The sequence below is a fragment of the Oncorhynchus mykiss genome, chromosome 2 (genome assembly GCF_013265735.2).
Source record: "Oncorhynchus mykiss isolate Arlee chromosome 2, USDA_OmykA_1.1, whole genome shotgun sequence".
NCBI classification, from domain to species: Eukaryota; Metazoa; Chordata; class Actinopteri; order Salmoniformes; family Salmonidae; genus Oncorhynchus; species Oncorhynchus mykiss.
This window is the reverse complement of record NC_048566.1, coordinates 12,841,487-12,863,873: the sequence shown is the minus strand read 5'-3', so window position 1 is coordinate 12,863,873 and position 22,387 is coordinate 12,841,487. Positions and strand designations below refer to the sequence as shown.

At 47.8% G+C, this 22,387-nt stretch overlaps 1 protein-coding gene across 2 annotated transcripts in view; it reads left to right on the top strand.

Annotated features, from left to right (window-relative positions):
- LOC110525147 (E3 ubiquitin-protein ligase RNF19A) overlaps positions 1-22,387 on the top strand; it is a 76,747-nt gene that overhangs the window by 26,523 nt on the left and 27,837 nt on the right. For both annotated transcript variants that reach the window (XM_036938224.1, XM_036938228.1), the window contains exon 3: positions 20,976-21,184. In XM_036938224.1, coding sequence (XP_036794119.1) covers positions 20,976-21,184 — 209 coding nt within the window. The remainder of the gene's footprint in view (positions 1-20,975; positions 21,185-22,387) is intronic.

Below are 22,387 nucleotides of genomic sequence, written 5' to 3'. Positions count from 1 at the left end.
ACAGGGCAGACTGTGGGTAAGAACCTCAGCTCAGACACACAGGGCAGACTGTGGGTAAGAACCTCAGCTCAGACACACAGGGCAGACTGTGGGTAAGAACCTCAGCTCAGACACACAGGGCAGACTGTGAACCTCAGCTCAGACACACAGGGCAGACTGTGAACCTCAGCTCAGACACACAGGGCAGACTGTGGGTAAGAACCTCAGCTCAGACACACAGGGCAGACTGTGGGTAAGAACCTCAGCTCAGACACACAGGGCAGACTGTGGGTAAGAACCTCAGCTCAGACACACAGGGCAGACTGTGGGTAAGAACCTCAGCTCAGACACACAGGGCAGACTGTGGGTAAGAACCTCAGCTCAGACACACAGGGCAGACTGTGGGTAAGAACCTCAGCTCAGACACACAGGGCAGACTGTGGGTAAGAACCTCAGCTCAGACACACAGGGCAGACTGTGGGTAAGAACCTCAGCTCAGACACACAGGGCAGACTGTGGGTAAGAACCTCAGGTCAGACACACAGGGCAGACTGTGGGTAAGAACCTCAGCTCAGACACACAGGGCAGACTGTGGGTAAGAACCTCAGCTCAGACACACAGGGCAGACTGTGGGTAAGAACCTCAGCTCAGACACACAGGGCAGACTGTGAACCTCAGCTCAGACACACAGGGCAGACTGTGAACCTCAGCTCAGACACACAGGGCAGACTGTGGGTAAGAACCTCAGCTCAGACACACAGGGCAGACTGTGGGTAAGAACCTCAGCTCAGACACACAGGGCAGACTGTGGGTAAGAACCTCAGCTCAGACACACAGGGCAGACTGTGGGTAAGAACCTCAGCTCAGACACACAGGGCAGACTGTGGGTAAGAACCTCAGCTCAGACACACAGGGCAGACTGTGAACCTCAGCTCAGACACACAGGGCAGACTGTGGGTAAGAACCTCAGCTCAGACACACAGGGCAGACTGTGAACCTCAGCTCAGACACACAGGGCAGACTGTGGGTAAGAACCTCAGCTCAGACACACAGGGCAGACTGTGAACCTCAGCTCAGACACACACAGGGCAGACTGTGGGTAAGAACCTCAGCTCAGACACACAGGGCAGACTGTACACCTCAGCTCAGACACACACAGGGCAGACTGTGAACCTCAGCTCAGACACACACAGGGCAGACTGTGAACCTCAGCTCAGACACACACAGGGCAGACTGTGAACCTCAGCTCAGACACACACAGGGCAGACTGTGAACCTCAGCTCAGACACACACAGGGCAGACTGTGAACCTCAGCTCAGACACACAGGGCAGACTGTGGGTAAGAACCTCAGCTCAGACACACAGGGCAGACTGTACACCTCAGCTCAGACACACACAGGGCAGACTGTGAACCTCAGCTCAGACACACACAGGGCAGACTGTGAACCTCAGCTCAGACACACACAGGGCAGACTGTGAACCTCAGCTCAGACACACACAGGGCAGACTGTGAACCTCAGCTCAGACACACACAGGGCAGACTGTGAACCTCAGCTCAGACACACACAGGGCAGACTGTGAACCTCAGCTCAGACACACAGGGCAGACTGTGGGTAAGAACCTCAGCTCAGACACACACAGGGCAGACTGTGAACCTCAGCTCAGACACACACAGGGCAGACTGTGAACCTCAGCTCAGACACACATAGGGCAGACTGTGAACCTCAGCTCAGACACACACAGGGCAGACTGTGAACCTCAGCTCAGACACACACAGGGCAGACTGTGAACCTCAGCTCAGACACACACAGGGCAGACTGTGAACCTCAGCTCAGACACACACAGGGCAGACTGTGAACCTCAGCTCAGACACACACAGGGCAGACTGTGAACCTCAGCTCAGACACACACAGGGCAGACTGCGGGTCAGAACCTCAGCTCAGACACACACAGGGCAGACTGCGGGTCAGAACCTCAGCTCAGACACACACAGGGCAGACTGCGGGTCAGAACCTCAGCTCAGACGCACACAGGGCAGACTGCGGGTCAGAACCTCAGCTCAGACGCACACAGGGCAGACTGCGGGTCAGAACCTCAGCTCAGACACACTGGGCAGACTGTGGGTCAGAACCTCAGCTCAGACGCACACAGGGCAGACTGCGGGTCAGAACCTCAGCTCAGACACACTGGGCTGGTCCACAGACATTTCTGGATCAGATGAGATCATGTTGCCAATATTAGCACAGTTGGCAATGGACTTGAAATCATTTTGTGGTCTAAGCCCCAGTAGTAGAGACGAGTATAAATTCAGCCTTCTGTTGTCCCTGAAACCAGGGATGTTCTCATCTCAGTGTCCAAAATGAAATGAACACTTTCGGCCATTAGACAGACCTACTAAAGATCTAGCTGCTGCGGGTGTTTCAGTAGGGCCCTGAGCTCTGTTTGTCCCTGTGTTTCAGTAGGGCCCTGAGCTCTGTTTGTCCCTGTGGGGGTCCCAGTGTTTCAGTAGGGCCCTGAGCTCTGTTTGTCCCTGTGGGGGGTCCCAGTGTTTCAGTAGGGCCTGAGCTCTGTTTGTCCCTGTGGGGGGTCCCAGTGTTTCAGTAGGGCCCTGAGCTCTGTTTGTCCCTGTGGGGGTCCCAGTGTTTCAGTAGGGCCCTGAGCTCTGTTTGTCCCTGTGGGGGTCCCAGTGTTTCAGTAGGGCCCTGAGCTCTGTTTGTCCCTGTGGGGGTCCAGTGTTTCAGTAGGGCCCTGAGCTCTGTTTGTCCCTGTGGGGGTCCCAGTGTTTCAGTAGGGCCCTGAGCTCTGTTTGTCCCTGTGGGGGGTCCCAGTGTTTCAGTAGGGCCCTGAGCTCTGTTTGTCCCTGTGGGGGTCCCAGTGTTTCAGTAGGGCCCTGAGCTCTGTTTGTCCCTGTGGGGGGTCCCAGTGTTTCAGTAGGGCCCTGAGCTCTGTTTGTCCCTGTGGGGGTCCCAGTGTTTCAGTAGGGCCCTGAGCTCTGTTTGTCCCTGTGGGGGGTCCCAGTGTTTCAGTAGGGCCCTGAGCTCTGTTTGTCCCTGTGGGGGTCCCAGTGTTTCAGTAGGGCCCTGAGCTTTGTTTGTCCCTGTGGGGGGTCCCAGTGTTTCAGTAGGGCCCTGAGCTCTGTTTGTCCCTGTGGGGGTCCCAGTGTTTCAGTAGGGCCCTGAGCTCTGTTTGTCCCTGTGGGGGTCCCAGTGTTTCAGTAGGGCCCTGAGCTCTGTTTGTCCCTGTGGGGGTCCCAGTGTTTCAGTAGGGCCCTGAGCTCTGTTTGTCCCTGTGGGGGGTCCCAGTGTTTCAGTAGGGCCCTGAGCTCTGTTTGTCCCTGTGGGGGTCCCAGTGTTTCAGTAGGGCCCTGAGCTCTGTTTGTCCCTGTGGGGGGTCCCTGTGTTTCAGTAGGGCCCTGAGCTCTGTTTGTCCCTGTGGGGGGTCCAGTGTTTCAGTAGGGCCCTGAGCTCTGTTTGTCCCTGTGGGGGTCCCAGTGTTTCAGTAGGGCCCTGAGCTCTGTTTGTCCCTGTGGGGGTCCCAGTGTTTCAGTAGGGCCCTGAGCTCTGTTTGTCCCTGTGGGGGTCCCAGTGTTTCAGTAGGGCCCTGAGCTCTGTTTGTCCCTGTGGGGGTCCCAGTGTTTCAGTAGGGCCCTGAGCTCTGTTTGTCCCTGTGGGGGTCCCAGTGTTTCAGTAGGGCCCTGAGCTCTGTTTGTCCCTGTGGGGGTCCCAGTGTTTCAGTTGGGCCCTGAGCTCTGTTTGTCCCTGTGGGGGTCCCAGTGTTTCAGTAGGGCCCTGAGCTCTGTTTGTCCCTGTGGGGGTCCCAGTGTTTCAGTAGGGCCCTGAGCTCTGTTTGTCCCTGTGGGGGGTCCCAGTGTTTCAGTAGGGCCCTGAGCTCTGTTTGTCCCTGTGGGGGTCCCAGTGTTTCAGTAGGGCCCTGAGCTCTGTTTGTCCCTGTGGGGGTCCCAGTGTTTCAGTAGGGCCCTGAGCTTTGTTTGTCCCTGTGGGGGGTCCCAGTGTTTCAGTAGGGCCCTGAGCTCTGTTTGTCCCTGTGGGGGTCCCAGTGTTTCAGTAGGGCCCTGAGCTCTGTTTGTCCCTGTGGGGGTCCCAGTGTTTCAGTAGGGCCCTGAGCTCTGTTTGTCCCTGTGGGGGTCCCAGTGTTTCAGTAGGGCCCTGAGCTCTGTTTGTCCCTGTGGGGGGTCCCAGTGTTTCAGTAGGGCCCTGAGCTCTGTTTGTCCCTGTGGGGGTCCCAGTGTTTCAGTAGGGCCCTGAGCTCTGTTTGTCCCTGTGGGGGGTCCCTGTGTTTCAGTAGGGCCCTGAGCTCTGTTTGTCCCTGTGGGGGGTCCAGTGTTTCAGTAGGGCCCTGAGCTCTGTTTGTCCCTGTGGGGGTCCCAGTGTTTCAGTAGGGCCCTGAGCTCTGTTTGTCCCTGTGGGGGTCCCAGTGTTTCAGTAGGGCCCTGAGCTCTGTTTGTCCCTGTGGGGGTCCCAGTGTTTCAGTAGGGCCCTGAGCTCTGTTTGTCCCTGTGGGGGTCCCAGTGTTTCAGTAGGGCCCTGAGCTCTGTTTGTCCCTGTGGGGGTCCCAGTGTTTCAGTAGGGCCCTGAGCTCTGTTTGTCCCTGTGGGGGGTCCCTGTGTTTCAGTAGGGCCCTGAGCTCTGTTTGTCCCTGTGGGGGGTCCAGTGTTTCAGTAGGGCCCTGAGCTCTGTTTGTCCCTGTGGGGGTCCCAGTGTTTCAGTAGGGCCCTGAGCTCTGTTTGTCCCTGTGGGGGTCCCAGTGTTTCAGTAGGGCCCTGAGCTCTGTTTGTCCCTGTGGGGGGTCCCAGTGTTTCAGTAGGGCCCTGAGCTCTGTTTGTCCCTGTGGGGGTCCCAGTGTTTCAGTAGGGCCCTGAGCTCTGTTTGTCCCTGTGGGGGTCCCAGTGTTTCAGTAGGGCCCTGAGCTTTGTTTGTCCCTGTGGGGGGTCCCAGTGTTTCAGTAGGGCCCTGAGCTCTGTTTGTCCCTGTGGGGGTCCCAGTGTTTCAGTAGGGCCCTGAGCTCTGTTTGTCCCTGTGGGGGTCCCAGTGTTTCAGTAGGGCCCTGAGCTCTGTTTGTCCCTGTGGGGGTCCCAGTGTTTCAGTAGGGCCCTGAGCTCTGTTTGTCCCTGTGGGGGTCCCAGTGTTTCAGTAGGGCCCTGAGCTCTGTTTGTCCCTGGGTTTCAGTAGGCCCTGAGCTCTGTTTGTCCCTGTGGGGGTCCCAGTGTTTCAGTAGGGCCCTGAGCTCTCTGGAGAGGAGAGTGTGTCGGCCTGTAACCTTCAGCTGTGTGTCTGGTCCTCTACCTGCCTGCTGCCTGGCCTGCCTCAGTGGAACAATAGAGTAGAGTAGGGTAGGGCTGGCCTGCCTCAGTGGAACAATAGAGTAGGGTAGGCCTGGCCTGCCTCAGTGGAACAATAGAGTAGGGCTGGCCTGTCTCAGTGGAACAATAGAGTAGAGTAGGGTAGGGCTGGCCTGCCTCAGTGGAACAATAGAGTAGGGTAGGCCTGGCCTGCCTCAGTGGAACAATAGAGTAGGGTAGGCCTGGCCTGCCTCAGTGGAACAATAGAGTAGGCCTGGCCTGCCTCAGTGGAACAATAGAGTAGGCCTGGCCTGCCTCAGTGGAACAATAGAGTAGGCCTGGCCTGCCTCAGTGGAACAATAGAGCAGGGTAGTGCTGGCCTGCCTCAGTGGAACAATAGAGTAGGATAGGGCTGGCCAGGCATGTGGCCCTGCAGTATGCTGCCTGGCCTGCCTCAGTGGAACAATAGAGCAGGGTAGGGCTGGCCTGCCTCAGTGGAACAATAGAGCAGGGTAGGGCTGGCCAGGCATGCGGCCCTGCAGTGTGCTGACGGCTGTGTTTAGCTTTAAACCCATTGTGTCTATAACCTACTAAACATAGCCAATATGCAGGGATAATGTATTGGGTCTATAGCCTACTGAGCATAGCCAATATGCAGGGATAATGTATTGGGCCTACTGAGCATAGCCAATATGCAGGGATAATGTATTGGGCCTATAGCCTACTGAGTATAGCCAATATGCAGTGGTAATGTATTGGGCCTATAGCCTACTGAGCATAGCCAATATGCAGTGATAATGTATTGGGAGTGCTGAGCTTAACCAATATGCAGGGATAATGTATTGGGTCTATAGCCTACTGAGCATAGCCAATATGCAGGGATAATGTATTGGGCCTGCTGAGCATAGCCAATGTGCAGGGATAATGTATTGGGCCTATAGCCTACCGAGCATAGCCAATATGCAGGGATAATGTATTGGGCCTGCTGAGCATAGCCAATGTGCAGGGATAATGTATTGGGCCTATAGCCTACCGAGCATAGCCAATATGCAGGGATAATCGAGACAAAGATGAACGGACTGAAGCACAGAGAGATCATTGATGAAAACCTGCTCCAGAGCGCTCCGTTACCTCCGACATGGACGAAGGTTCACCTTCCAACAAGGAAAACGACCCTGAGCAGATGGCGGTCGGTGCAGATACATTTTCTTGGTAGCTGAAGAAATGATTGGATTTCCTGACCCAAATATGACCATTTGATCATTTCTAAGGTTTGTCACGAACCGGCTTAAAGCCCGTAACAAAGGGAGACAACGTGGAGATAAGGAGTAACAAAATATATATTTATTAACTAAACCAACTAAGGAAAATATACAATGGTGTGTGTAATCAGTAATCAGTAGTGTAAGTGAGTGTTTAGCATGAATGTGATAATGCAGGGTGTTGAAAGGTGCCAAAGCAAACAAACAAAAGGCCACCAAGAACCACAACACAATCTACAAATGTGTCTGCATGAAGAGAGTCTCCCCCATGAATGTGGAAGAGGTCTATTTATCCTGGGAGACACCTGGCCCAGGTGTTTCCCATTAAGCTGACGACCCTCCCAACTCCGCCCACCGGCATCCTAATAAGGAAACAAGAACAAAGACAGAATACGGCAGACAGAGTGGGAGGGTCGTCACAGGTTATAAAACCCCGTATGAATACGGGTTAGTTTGTTTTACTATAGTAACAGATTACTTTCTGCAAGTTGTTCACCTCTAAAAAAACAATTCAGTTACAGCGACAACACTAGATCCGCTAGCTAGCTTAAAAACTAGCTTGTCTAGTGTTACATGGAAACTTCCAGAACCAAAAGAAATGGAGAAATCATCAGATGGACAATTAACAGCAAAAGTTGGTTTTGGGTACTCTTCTTCAGAATGTAACTGGGGGGGGGGATACTGCTATGGGGGATGGAGTTTCAATGAGTATGGACAACAATGGTCACAACTTGCACCCCTCCAGTCCCCAGCTCAGGCCGTTCGTTACCTTACGGTCCCAGTACTCTGGTCAAGCCCCAGGGGGAAAAGATGAGGCCAAGGAGGGTATGTCACTTCTTGAGATGCAAAACAATATTGTGATGCTTTTTGACAGCAACGATAGATGAAAGGGAACATGACTTGGAGGGAAATGGTTAGGGAGAATACGATGAAAATTTAGGCCATGAAAAAAAAAAATATCTGACTATCTTTGGAGAAGTGAAACCCCTCAAAAGTGGAAGTTATCTGGCAGGAATATGAGAAGAGGACGAAACTCGAGCAAAAGGTGAACGAGGAGGAGAGATCCCAGCGCAGGTGGAACCTGAGGCTCCATGGAATTTCAGAGCAGGCTGGTGAGGACATCAAATGCAGAGTTGTTGTCATCTGTGGAGCTGACATTCCAGAGTTGTTGACATCTGTGGAGCTGTCATTCCAGAGTTGTTGACATTCCAGAGTTGTTGACATCTGTGGAGCTGTCATTCCAGAGTTGTTGACATCTGTGGAGCTGTCATTCCAGAGTTGTTGACATTCCAGAGTTGTTGACATCTGTGGAGCTGTCATTCCAGAGTTGTTGACATCTGTGGAGCTGACATTCCAGAGTTGTTGACATCTGTGGAGCTGACATTCCAGAGTTGTCGACATCTGTGGAGCTGACATTCCAGAGTTGTTGACATCTGTGGAGCTGACATTCCAGAGTTGTCGACATCTGTGGAGCTGTCATTCCAGAGTTGTTGACATTCCAGAGTTGTTGACATCTGTGGAGCTGACATTCCAGATTTGTTGACATCTGTGGAGCTGTCATTCCAGAGTTGTTGACATCTGTGGAGCTGTCATTCCAGAGTTGTTGTCATCTGTGGAGCTGACATTCCAGAATCAAAAGCCAAACTTCAGGAAAATGTGGACATCGTTCATCGTTTGGGAAGACTCGAGGATCAAGACGAGACCGAGGGAAAACCATCATCCGGTTCACCAACAGATGTACACGTGATCTTCTCTGGAGGCGAGCGAAGAACAGATCTACACGTGATCTTCTCTGGAGGCGAGCGAAGAACAGATCTACACGTGATCTTCTCTGGAGGCCAGCGAAGAACAGATCTACACGTGATCTTCTCTGGAGGCGAGCGAGGCGAGCGAAGAACAGATCTACACGTGATCTTCTCTGGAGGCCAGCGAAGAACAGATCTACACGTGATCTTCTCTGGAGGCGAGCGAAGAACAGATCTACACGTGATCTTCTCTGGAGGCCAGCGAAGAACAGATCTACACGTGATCTTCTCTGGAGGCGAGCGAAGAATTGTGAGTTTCAGGAAAAAGGCTTTTTTTATCGGTGCAAGTGATCATAGATGGGAAAGAAATGCGGCCAAATCAGAACATTTAAGAGAGAGCCGAACTCGGACAGAACTGGAAAGCCAAAAAACTGCTCTAATTACCCGTTGAAAAGCAGCCTTTTATTATAAAAAATGTAGACCAACACTTGAATGAGAAAAGGCTGACCTGAGAACTGGCTAATCTAAACACTAACTATGGGTGACTAACTAACTGCTTATTGTAAGGTCTACACAATGCCTCCCCCTTGTGGGAGTAAGAATTATTTTTTTGTGAACTTTTTATTTAACTTGGCAAGTCGGTTTAAGAACAAATTCTTATTTACAAAGACGGCTTCCCCCGGACGACGCTGGACCAATTGTACGCCGCCCTGTGGGGACGCCCTGTGGGACGCCCAACCGCGGCCGGATGCTATGCAGCCCGGAGGAATGTGTCAGTAACTTTATGACCAGTATTTGTTGGTTTTATTTTGTTGGAGGTTGTTAATAAGGGGGTGAAATCCTTTAGAGTTACGTATCCTTAGGAAAAGCTGATATTAGCATAACAAGGTTGTTGGTTGAAGTTTGTCTTAATCTCTTTGTTCAATTAACCTTTCTGATCTCCCCATCCCGGATCCGGGTTCGTGAATACAGACTCAAGCTCATTACCATAACGCAACGTTAACTATTCATGAAAATCGCAAATGAAATGAAATAAATATGCTAGCTCTCAAGCTTAGCCTTTTGTTAACAACACTGTCATCTCAGATTTTCAAAATATGCTTCTCAACCATTGCAAAACAAGCATTTGTGTAACAGTATTGATGGCTAACGTAGCATTTAGCATTAGCATTCAGCTGGCAACATTTACACAAAAAAACAGAAAAGCATTCAAAAAAATCATTTACCTTTGAAGAACTTCAGATGTTTTCAATGAGGAGACTCTCAGATAGCAAATGTTCAGTTTTTCCTGAAAGATTATTTGTTTAGGACAAATCGCTCCGTTTTCTGCGTCACGTTTAGCTATGAAAAAACCCCTGTATCCAGGATTGTGTAAATCTATCAGCAAGCTCATTAGCATAACACAACGTTAACTATTTATGAAAATCGCAAATGAAATGAAATAAATATGCCATCTCTCAAGCTTAGCCTTTTGTAAACAACACTGTCATCTCAGATTTTCAAAATATGCTTCTCAACCATAGGAAAACAATAATTTGTGTAAAAGTAGCTAGCTAGAGTTAGCATTTCGCGTTAGCATTTAGCGTTAGCATTAGCGTTAGCATCCAGCACGCAACATTAACAAAAACATAAAAGCCTTCAAATAAAATCATTTACCTTTGAAGAACTTCTGATGTTTTCAATGAGGATACTCTCAGTTAGATAGCAGATGCTCAGTTTTTCCAAAAAGATTCCTTGTGTATTAGAAATAGCTCCGTTTTATACATCACATTTGGCTACCAAAAAAAATCCATAAATTCAGTCCTCAAAACGCAAACTTTTTTCCAAATTAACTCCATAATATCGACTGAAAACATGGCAAACGTTGTTTAGAATCAATCCTCAAGGTGTTTTTCACATATCTCTTCATTGATACATCGTTCTTGGACACATGCTTTCTCTCCTGAATCCCAGGAGAAAATGCCCGCACCTGAAGATTACGCACAAATTTAGACAAAGGACACCGGGCGGACCTCTGGAAAATGTAGTCTCTTATGGCCAATCTTCCAATGATATGCCTACAAATACGTCACAATGCTGCTAAGACCTTGGGCGAACGACAGAAAGTGTAGGCTCATTCCTTGCGCAATCACAGCCATATAAGGAGAGAATGGAAAACAGAGCTTCAGAAATTCTGCTAATTCCTGGGTGATGCATCATCTTGGTTTCGCCTGTAGAATGAGTTTTGGGGCACTTACAGACAAAATCTTTGCAGATTCTGAAACTTCAGAGTGTTTTCTTTCCAAAACTGTCAAGAATATGCATAGTCGAGCATCTTTTCGTGACAAAATAGCGCGCTTAAAACGGGAACGTTTTTTATCCAAAAATGAAATAGCGCCCCTAGAGCTCTAAGAGGTTAATGTCAGGCTATTTTCCTGTATTGCAAACGATTTAATGCAGACTTTTACTTTCTACAAGAGACTCATGCTTGTTCTTCCGATCTAGCTTTTTGGAAAAATCAATGGGGTAACGATATCTGGTTATCATATGGCAACAACCACTCTGCAGGTGTAGCAGTTTTAAGAGGTGTATTTAAAGGGAAGGTCATCAGTAGTAAGACTCCCCACTCTGCAGGTGTAGGAGTTTTAAGAGGTGCATTTAAAGGGGAGGTCATCAGTAGTAAGACTCCCCACTCTGCAGGTGTAGGAGTTTTAAGAGGTGCATTTAAAGGGGATTAAAGGGGAGGTCATCAGTAGTAAGACTCCCCACTCTGCAGGTGTAGGAGTTTTAAGAGGTGCATTTAAAGGGGATTAAAGGGGAGGTCATCAGTAGTAAGACTCCCCACTCTGCAGGTGTAGGAGTTTTAAGAGGTGCATTTAAAGGGGATTAAAGGGGAGGTCATCAGTAGTAAGACTCCCCACTCTGCAGGTATAGCAGTTTTAAAAGGTGCATTTAAAGGGAAGGTCATCAGTAGTTAGAATCACCACTCTGGATGTTGGTTAATTTTAACAGTGAAATGTTTTTATTAGGGAATATTTATGCATCCAACAACAAACAAAACAGCAGGATTTTATTTCAAGAAGAGATTAATAGAGTTAAAGGTGTATTTCATCAAAAATGATCTCAGGTGGAGATTTTAATTCTGTTTCTAATGTGCTGATTGACAGATATCCACCGCCTCCTAACAGATCCAGCATAGTTAATCCTGAGTTTTTATCATCTATTTCTTGGGATTAATCAATATTTGGAGATCTACATATCCTGATAAAAAGGACTTCACTTGGTGTAACAAGGACATGTCCAGACTGCCAGGAGTTGACTTCTAATTCATTAGATAACACTGTAGTCAAGGTATCCATTGAACCATCCAATTCTTACCGATCATAAAGTTATATTCTTGTCTTTAAATATGAATGGATCTGAAGTTAATAAACAGAGTTATTGGAAACTCAGTAGTAGACTGTTGGAAGATGATCATTTCAAGATGGATGCCAAACATATTATACAAGACAATTGGAGGGAAGCCCAACTATTTAAGTCTTATGGAAAATATGGTGAATGAATGAAGTGTGAGATGAGACAAACACAGCCACGAAGAGAGGTAAAGAAATGGCTGAACTTTAAAAGATTGAGGGAAGATGAACTTGTTAAGGAAAAACGTTCTCTAATCTCTATGGAGGACCTTGATGAAGAAGGAAAGGCTCAGTTATTCTCTTTACAACTAGAAATGGACCCAATGTATGAAGAGAGAGCAGAAGGAGATGGTTGGAGGAAGGTGGGGGAAAAAACACAACCGTTACAATTTTAGAGAAGTTCAGCATTTCCATCTATTCATTAATATAGATGACAAAGAAAATGAAAACACCAAAGATATTTCAAAACTTGTTTCAGAATTCTATGGTAACCTTTATCCCAGTAATGCCTGTCCTACTAGTGACATATCTGCCTGTCCTGACTCTGTCAAAGACTATGCAAAATTCATAGACTTCCAAAAGTCTAGTGATTTTAAGTGAAAAGAGAACAAATCTCCAGGGAATGGTGGCATTATCAGTGAATTCTATAAATATTTTCAGAAGGATATTGTTGAATTTAATGTTTTTAAAGAGGCAGTTGATTTATGGGTCCTGCCTGTTTCAATGACAACAAGGCCTCATTTCTGTAATACCCAAACCAAACAAAGATCCTGTGATGTCAGACAATTGGAGACCAAATCACATGAATGAACAATGATGGAAAGCTGCTTGTATCCGTCTTTGCAGAAAGACTTTAAAAAAAGGTCTTGACCAAATCATTGATGAAACCCAGTCTGGTTTTATGAAGGGCAGACACATATGTCATAATATTAGACCAGTATTGGACTTGATAGACGACAATGAGAACATTGTGGAAGATGGCTTTGTTTTATTTTCAGACTTTTAAAAGGCTTTTGATACAGTTAAACATTATTTTATTTTTGAGACTCTTTCGAGTTTTGTTTTGTTTTGGTCAATATAATTAAGACACTTTACAATTATAGTAACAGCTCTGTTAAATTATCCCACGGAACTTCAGAGATTCAACACTGGGTGCGGAATTAAACAAGGGTGTCCAATTTCTCCTTATTTTTATTGGTCACAAGTTACGGCACTTCATATCAATAAGGATAGTTTTAGGGGTGTTATGACACTTCATATCAATAAGGATAGTTTTAGGGGTGTTATGACACTTCATATCAATAAGGATAGTTTTAGGGGTGTTATGACACTTCATATCAATAAGGACTGTTTTAGGGGTGTTATGACACTTCATATCAGTAAGGACAGTTCTAGGGATGTTATGACACTTAATATCAATAAGGACAGTTTTAGGGGTGTTATGACACTTCATATCAATAAGGATCAATAAGGATAGTTTTAGGGGTGTTATGACACTTCATATCAATAAGGATAGTTTTAGGGTTGTTATGACACTTCATATCAATAAGGACTGTTTTAGGGGTGTTATGACACTTAATATCAATAAGGACTGTTTTAGGGGTGTTATGACACCTCATATCAATAAGGACTGTTTTAGGGGTGTTATGACACCTCATATCAATAAGGACTGTTTTAGGGGTGTTATGACACCTCATATCAATAAGGACTGTTTTAGGGGTGTTATGACACCTCATATCAATAAGGACTGTTTTAGGGGTGTTATGACACCTCATATCAATAAGGACTGTTTTAGGGGTGTTATGACACTTCATATCAATAAGGATAGTTTTAGGGGTGTTATGACACTTCATATCAATAAGGATCAATAAGGATAGTTTTAGGGGTGTTATGACACTTCATATCAATAAGGATCAATAAAGATAGTTTTAGGGGTGTTATGACACTTCATATCAATAAGGATAGTTTTAGGGGTGTTATGACACTTCATATCAATAAGGATAGTTTTAGGGGTGTTATGACACTTCATATCAATAAGGATAGTTTTAGGGGTGTTATGACACTTCATATCAATAAGGATAGTTTTAGGGGTGTTATGACACTTCATATCAATAAGGATAGTTTTAGGGGTGTTATGACACTTCATATCAATAAGGATAGTTTTAGGGGTGTTATGGCACTCCATATCAATAAGGATAGTTTTAGGGGTGTTATGGCACTCCATATCAATAAGGATAGTTTTAGGGGTGTTATGACACTTCATATCAATAAGGATAGTTTTAGGGGTGTTATGACACTTCATATCAATAAGGATAGTTTTAGGGATGTTATGACACTTCCTATCAATAAGGATAGTTTTAGGGGTGTTATGACACTTCATATCAATAAGGATAGTTTTAGGGGTGTTATGACACTTCATATCAATAAGGATAGTTTTAGGGGTATTCAGATACCAGATAAAGAGAGAACATGTTCATAATTGGCTGACGCCATTTTTTTGTTGAAAGATCATAATGAAGTCAGGAAAGCTATTGAGTGTATTAATGTCTTCTCACATGTATCGGGTTTCTCTCTGAATATTAGGACATGTGAATGATTTGTGTTGATGAGATGCGGCTCAGGCTGGTTGGTGTCTGGCACGACAACTTGCTGCCTCTGACTCGCTGAACATTTCTCAAGTATTGGACAACGTTTCCTGTAATGTCGACTACCAACAACAGCTCTGTAGTGAGACTGTTCTGTATTACTGTCCTGTTACACCGTGCAGTTGAACCCGCTGCTGGTCAGAGGGGATTTGGGAACGTCAGTCAGTCCAGAGTCCAGCCTGTGGAGAGGGACTGAGAGGTGAACACACACATGTTGGAGTAGCCAGCTCTGGGAGGGAGGGGGCCAATGGTTCCAGCTGGGCTGGGTGGGGCTGTGAGTCAAGAGTAGAGGGACTGACTGAGAGGAGAACATACACATGTTGGAGCAGACCGCTCTGGGAGGGAGGGGGCCAATGGTTCCAGCTGAACTTTAGCCCTGCTGGGCTGGGTGGGGATGTGAGTCAAGAGTAGAGGGACTGACTGAGAGGAGAACATACACATGTTGGAGCAGACCGCTCTGGGAGGGAGGGGGCCAATGGTTCCAGCTGGGCTGGGTGGGGCTGTGAGTCAAGAGTAGAGGGCTGGAGCAGGAGAGCGACTGACTCCACTATGGGCCAAACCCCCACACTCAACACTCCGTGTCTCCCTATGGACCAAACCCCCACACTCAACCCTCCGTGTCTCCCTATGGACCAAACCCCCCACACTCAACCCTCCGTGTCTCCCTATGGACCAAACCCCCCACACTCAACCCTCCGTGTCTCCCTATGGACCAAACCCCCCACTCTCAACCCTCCCTGTCTCCCTATGGACCAAACCCACACACTCAATCCTCCCTGTCTCCCTATGGACCAAACCCCCCACACTCAACCCTCCCTGGCTCCATATGGACCAAACCCCCACACTCAACCCTCCCTGTCTCCCTATGGACCAAACCCCCACACTCAACCCTCCCTGTCTCCCTATGGACCAAACCCCCCACACTCAACCCTCCCTGTCTCCCTATGGACCAACCCCCCCACACTCAACCCTCCCTATGGACCAAACCCCCCACACTCAACCCTCCCTGTCTCACACAAGCTTCATAATGTTTTTAACATGAGACAGTTCTGTCAGGCCTTTTTAAACACACATTTCCCCCCCCTAAACCTGCTGACTGAGTAAGAATGGACTTTGGCTGGAGCTGTGGCTGCTGTCTCTCTGCCATTGACCTGCTGGAGAGACGAGGCCTCACTCAGTGGTGTGAGAGGGCAGATGGTCCTTCCATTAGCCTACTGTCTCTAAATCCATCACATTGACATTTACATTTTGACATTTTGTTGTTGTTGTCATTTAGCAGATGCTCTTATCCAGAGCGACGTACAGAAGCAATTAGGGTGAAGTGCCTTGCTCAAGGGCACATGGATATATTTTTGTTCACCTAGTCTGCTCGTGGATTCGAACCAGCAACCTTTTGGTTACTGGCCCAACGCTCTTATCCGCTAAGCTACCTACCGCCCTATATTATTACATCATCAGCGTGATGCTGCAGGCTGGCCCGGCTCCTATATTATTACATTGTCAGCGTGATGCTGCAGGCTGGCCTGGCTCCTATATATTACATCGTCAACGTGATGCTGCAGGCTGGCCTGGCTCCTATATATTACATCGTCAGCGTGATGCTGCAGGCTGGCCTGGCTCCTATATATTACATCGTCAACATGATGCTGCAGGCTGGCCTGGCTCCTATATATTACATCGTCAGCGTGATGCTGCAGGCTGGCCCGGCTCCTATATATTACATTGTCAGCGTGATGCTGCAGGCTGGCCTGGCTCCTATATATTACATCGTCAGCGTGATGCTGCAGGCTGGCCTGGCTCCTATATATTACATTGTCAACGTGATGCTGCAGGCTGGCCTGGCTCCTATATATTACATCATCGGGCGTGATGCTGCAGGCTGGCCTGGCTCCTATATATTACATCATCGGGCGTGATGCTGCAGGCTGGCCTTGGCTCCTATATATTACATCGTCAGCGTGATGCTGCAGGCAGTCTCCTCTGTCTCTATAGCCGTTGGTCTCTGTAGTTCCTCCAGTCTCTTTCCTCTGTCTTTATAGCCGTTGGTCTCTATAGTTCCCCCAGTCTCTCTACTCTGTCGCTATAGTTCCTACAGTCTCTCTCCTCTGTCTCTATAGTTCCTCCAGTCTCTCTCCTCTGTCTTTATAGCTGTTGGTCTCTATAGTTCCCCAGTCTCTCTCCTCTGTCTCTATAGTTCCCCCAGTTTCTCTCCTCTGTCTCTATAGTTCCTCCAGTCTCTCTCCTCTGTCTCTATAGTTCCTCCAGTCTCTCTCCTCTGTCTTTATAGCTGTTGGTCTCTATAGTTCCCCAGTCTCTCTCCTCTGTCTCTATAGTTCCCCCAGTCTCTCTCCTCTGTCTCTATAGTTCCTCCAGTCTCTCTCCTCTGTCTCTATAGTTCCTCCAGTCTCTCTCCTCTGTCTCTATAGCCGTTGGTCTCTATAGTTCATCCAGTCTCTCTCCTCTGTCTCTATAGTTCCTCCAGTCTCTCTCCTCTGTCTCTATAGTTCCTCCAGTCTCTCTCCTCTGTCTCTATAGTTCCCCCAGTCTCTCTCCTCTGTCTCTATAGTTCCTCCAGTCTCTCTCCTCTGTCTTTATAGCTGTTGGTCTCTATAGTTCCCCAGTCTCTCTCCTCTGTCTCTATAGTTCCCCCAGTCTCTCTCCTCTGTCTCTATAGTTCCTCCAGTCTCTCTCCTCTGTCTCTATAGTTCCTCCAGTCTCTCTCCTCTGTCTCTATAGTTCCCCCAGTCTCTCTCCTCTGTCTCTATAGTTCCCCCAGTCTCTGTCCTCTGTCTCTATAGTTCCTCCAGTCTCTCTCCTCTGTCTCTCTAGTTCCTCCAGTCTCTCTCCTCTGTCTCTATAGTTCCTCCAGTATCTCTCCTCTCTCTTTATAGCCGTTGGTCTGGCGCTTGGTCGTACGCCGTTCAGTCCTCCTTGCTTGGCTGTTTTCAGACTGCTGCTGTTAAGTTGTTGGCAGCCACATTTCCTTTGGAACTTTCCCTTCCCTCAGCAGAGCAGTTAGAGCTACTCAGACATTCATCTGGCTCTTAATGTTGAATCCTACTGCTGTTTGTTACAGTCCACACAGTCAGTCTGGCTCTTAGTGTTGAATCCTACTGCTGTTTGTTACAGTCCACACAGTCAGTCTGGCTCTTAGTGTTGAATCCTCCTGCTGTTTGTTACAGTCCACACAGTCAGTCTGGCTCTTAGTGTTGAATCCTACTGCTGTTTGTTACAGTCCACACAGTCAGTCTGGCTCTTAGTGTTGAATCCTCCTGCTGTTTGTTACAGTCCACACAGTCAGTCTGGCTCTTAGTGTTGAATCCTACTGCTGTTTGTTACAGTCCACACAGTCAGTCTGGCTCTCAGTGTTGAATCCTACTGCTGTTTGTTACAGTCCACACAGTCAGTCTGGCTCTTAGTGTTGAATCCTACTGCTGTTTGTTACAGTCCACACAGTCAGTCTGGCTCTTAGTGTTGAATCCTCCTGCTGTTTGTTACAGTCCACACAGTCAGTCTGGCTCTTAGTGTTGAATCCTACTGCTGTTTGTTACAGTCCACACAGTCAGTCTGGCTCTTAGTGTTGAATCCTACTGCTGTTTGTTATTGTCCACACAGTCAGTCTGGCTCTTAGTGTTGAATCCTACTGCTGTTTGTTACAGTCCACACAGTCAGTCTGGCTCTTAGTGTTGAATCCTACTGCTGTTTGTTACAGTCCACACAGTCAGTCTGGCTCTTAGTGTTGAATCCTACTGCTGTTTGTTACAGTCCACACAGTCAGTCTGGCTCTTAGTGTTGAATCCTACTGCTGTTTGTTACAGTCCACACAGTCAGTCTGGCTCTTAGTGTTGAATCCTACTGCTGTTTGTTACAGTCCACACAGTCAGTCTGGCTCTTAGTGTTGAATCCTACTGTTGTTTGTTACAGTCCACACAGTCAGTCTGGCTCTTAGTGTTGAATCCTACTGCTGTTTGTTACAGTCCACACAGTCAGTCTGGCTCTTAGTGTTGAATCCTCCTGCTGTTTGTTACAGTCCACACAGTCAGTCTGGCTCTTAGTGTTGAATCCTACTGCTGTTTGTTACAGTCCACACAGTCAGTCTGGCTCTTAGTGTTGAATCCTCCTGCTGTTTGTTACAGTCCACACAGTCAGTCTGGCTCTTAGTGTTGAATCCTCCTGCTGTTTGTTACAGTCCACACAGTCAGTCTGGCTCTTAGTGTTGAATCCTCCTGCTGTTTGTTACAGTCCACACAGTCAGTCTGGCTCTTAGTGTTGAATCCTACTGCTGTTTGTTACAGTCCACACAGTCAGTCTGGCTCTTAGTGTTGAATCCTCCTGCTGTTTGTTACAGTCCACACAGTCAGTCTGGCTCTTAGTGTTGAATCCTCCTGCTGTTTGTTACAGTCCACACAGTCAGTCTGGCTCTTAGTGTTGAATCCTACTGCTGTTTGTTACAGTCCACACAGTCAGTCTGGCTCTTAGTGTTGAATCCTCCTGCTGTTTGTTACAGTCCACACAGTCAGTCTGGCTCTTAGTGTTGAATCCTACTGCTGTTTGTTACAGTCCACACAGTCAGTCTGGCTCTTAGTGTTGAATCCTCCTGCTGTTTGTTACAGTCCACACAGTCAGTCTGGCTCTTAGTGTTGAATCCTACTTACAAAATCTACCAGCCGGTCACATTTTTTTTTTACCAGCCCAAATATTTGTTCGCCCATAATTACATCAAAAAACAACAAACTTTACAACAAAAAAACAGAAATGTATTAGTAAGAAGTAATGTGGTATATTACTCAATTTAATTACTTTTTTTGTCTTTTAATAAAAATATCGGAGACAATGTTTAGCTGGTGAAACTGACAGTCTTAACGGCCAACAGCTAAACTGACCTGTATTTGACGGGTGTTAAATGTAACCTGCCTCTGATCCAGCCTGGAGACTTTCTGACAGGCTGTTGTCTTTCTGGCCAGGTGAGAACGACTGATCCGTTCTCATCGAAGCCACAAAGTTCAGGGCTGACCGTGGTACTGCAGGCTAGCTCAGTGCTGCCCCCCTCATTGAATAATTCCAGTTGAAGGTCGACCAGGGTACTGCAGGCTAGCTCAGTGCTGCCCCCCTCTCATCGAAGCCACAAAGTTCAGGGCTGACCGTGGTACTGCAGGCTAGCTCAGTGCTGCCCCCCTCATTGAATAATTCCAGTTGAAGGTCGACCAGGGTACTGCAGGCTAGCTCAGTGCTGCCCCCCTCTCATCGAAGCCACAAAGTTCAGGGCTGACCGTGGTACTGCAGGCTAGCTCAGTGCTGCCCCCCTCTCATTGAATAACTCCAGTTGAAGGCCTACCGTGGTACTGCAGGCTAGCTCAGTGCTGCCCCCCTCTCATTGAATAACTCTAGTTGAAGGCCGACCAGGGTACTGCAGGCTAGCTCAGTGCTGCCCCCCTCTCATTGAATAACTCCAGTTGAATGCCGACCAGGGTACTGCAGGCTAGCTCAGTGCTGCCCCCCTCTCATTGAATAACTCCAGTTGAAGATCGACCGTGGTACTGCAGGCTAGCTCAGTGCTGCCCCCCTCTCATTGAATTACTCTAGTTGAAGGCCGGCCAGGGTACTGCAGGCTAGCTCAGTGCTGCCCCCCTCTCATTGAATAACTCCAGTTGAAGGTCGACCAGGGTACTGCAGGCTAGCTCAGTGCTGCCCCCCTCTCATTGAAGCCACAAAGTTCAGGGCTGACCGTGGTACTGCAGGCTAGCTCAGTGCTGCCCCCTTCATTGAATAATTCCAGTTGAAGGTCGACCAGGGTACTGCAGGCTAGCTCAGTGCTGCCCCCCTCTCATTGAATAACTCTAGTTGAAGGCCGACCAGGGTACTGCAGGCTAGCTCAGTGCTGCCCCCCTCTCATTGAATAACTCCAGTTGAAGGTCGACCGTGGTACTGCAGGCTAGCTCAGTGCTGCCCCCCTCTCATTGAATAACTCCAGTTGAAGGTCGACCGTGGTACTGCAGGCTAGCTCAGTGCTGCCCCCCTCTCATTGAATAACTCCAGTTGAAGGTCGACCGTGGTACTGCAGGCTTTGTTAGCAGAAAACAGGATCCCCCCATTATAGTGAAGAAGAAAATGGCCATCTTCATGGTCAATCTTTTGTGTGAATAAATACAAATTTCAAAGACAATCATGGTGCCAATAACTGCTTCTAATACACCAGATGTATGTCCTTGCATTGATTGTTTTCAAAATTGCACACAGAAGTTCTAAGGATAATTTAGTAGCTAGTGGCAGCCTGCAGTACCCTGGACGGCCTTCAACCGGAGTTATTCAATGAGAGGGGGGCAGCACTGAGCTAGCCTGCAGTACCCTGGAGAGAGAGAGAGAGGCAGGCAGGGGACCACTGTCTGAGGGTCCTGTCTGAGGGTCCTGTCTGAGGGTCCTGTCTGAGGGTTCTCAGGGAAAGAGAGAGAGAGGCAGACAGGCAGGGGACAACTGTCTGGGCTGAATTAGTACAAGCTAGATTTTTTGGAAGCTGAATGAATGAACATCGCTAGAAACAGGGGGTGTTCTGACGACTCAGGCAGAGACTCCTGGACATTGAGCACAGAGAGCGTTGTGTCCCCTTCTGTCCAGGAAGATAGAACCCTGACCTGTTTCTCCCTCTGGTTTTGTAGGTATGCAGTCATTGCCTTTGGCTGTGCCAGCTGTCCTAAGATCACGTGTGGACGTGAGGGGTGTGGCACGGAGTTCTGTTACCACTGTAAGCAGCTGTGGCACCCCAACCAGACGTGTGATGCGGCCCGGCAGCAGAGAGCCCAGAGCCTGAGGCTACGTACCTTCAGCTCCTCGTCTCTTAGCTACAGCCAGGAGAGTGGTGCTGCAGGTAACACACACTCACACAAGATGATCAACACTCACACAAGATGATCAACACGCACACAAGATGATCAACACGCACACAAGATGATCAACACGCACACAAGATGATCAACACGCACACAAGATGATCAACACGCACACAAGATGATCAACACGCGCACAAGATGATAAACACGCGCACAAGATGATAAACACGCGCACAAGATGATAAACACGCGCACAAGATGATAAACACGCGCACAAGATGATAAACACGAGCACAAGATGATAAACACGCACAAGATGATAAACACGCACAAGATGATCAACACGCACACAAGATGATCAACACGCACACAAGATGATAAACGCACACAAGATGATAAACGCACACAAGATGATAAACGCACACAAGATGATCAACACGCACACAAGATGATCAACACGAGCACAAGATGATAAACACGCGCACAAGATGATAAACACGCGCACAAGATGATAAACACGCGCACAAGATGATAAACACGCGCACAAGATGATAAACACGCGCACAAGATGATAAACACGCGCACAAGATGATAAACACGCGCACAAGATGATAAACACGAGCACAAGATGATAAACACGAGCACAAGATGATAAACACGCACAAGATGATAAACACGCACACAAGATGATAAACGCACACAAGATGATAAACGCACACAAGATGATCAACACGCACACAAGATGATCAACACGCACACAAGATGATCAACACGCACACAAGATGATCAACACGCACACAAGATAATAAACGCACACAAGATGATGAACACGCACACAAGATGATGAACACGCACACAAGATGATGAACACGCACACAAGATGATGAACACGCACACAAGATGATGAACGCGCACACAAGATGATAAACGCGCACACAAGATGATAAACACGCACTCCAGTTTAGGTTTAAGAGAGAGAAACACACTCCAGTTGAGGTTTAGGTCTAAGAGAATGCTTTAGACCAAATACAAACTTTGAAAACAAGTATGTAAATCTGTAACTTGCTAAAGTTACTTGAATGACTTTAAAACCAGTCGTCTATGTTTAACCGTATGCGAGCAGTCTGCTGCTAAAGGTCTGGCGGAAAGTAACCAAGCGGAGACTCTCTTCGGTGAAAACCACGCCGCTGGTATAGTGAACGATAGGAAGTTGTTCAATGGACGAGCAAATAAACAGGAAG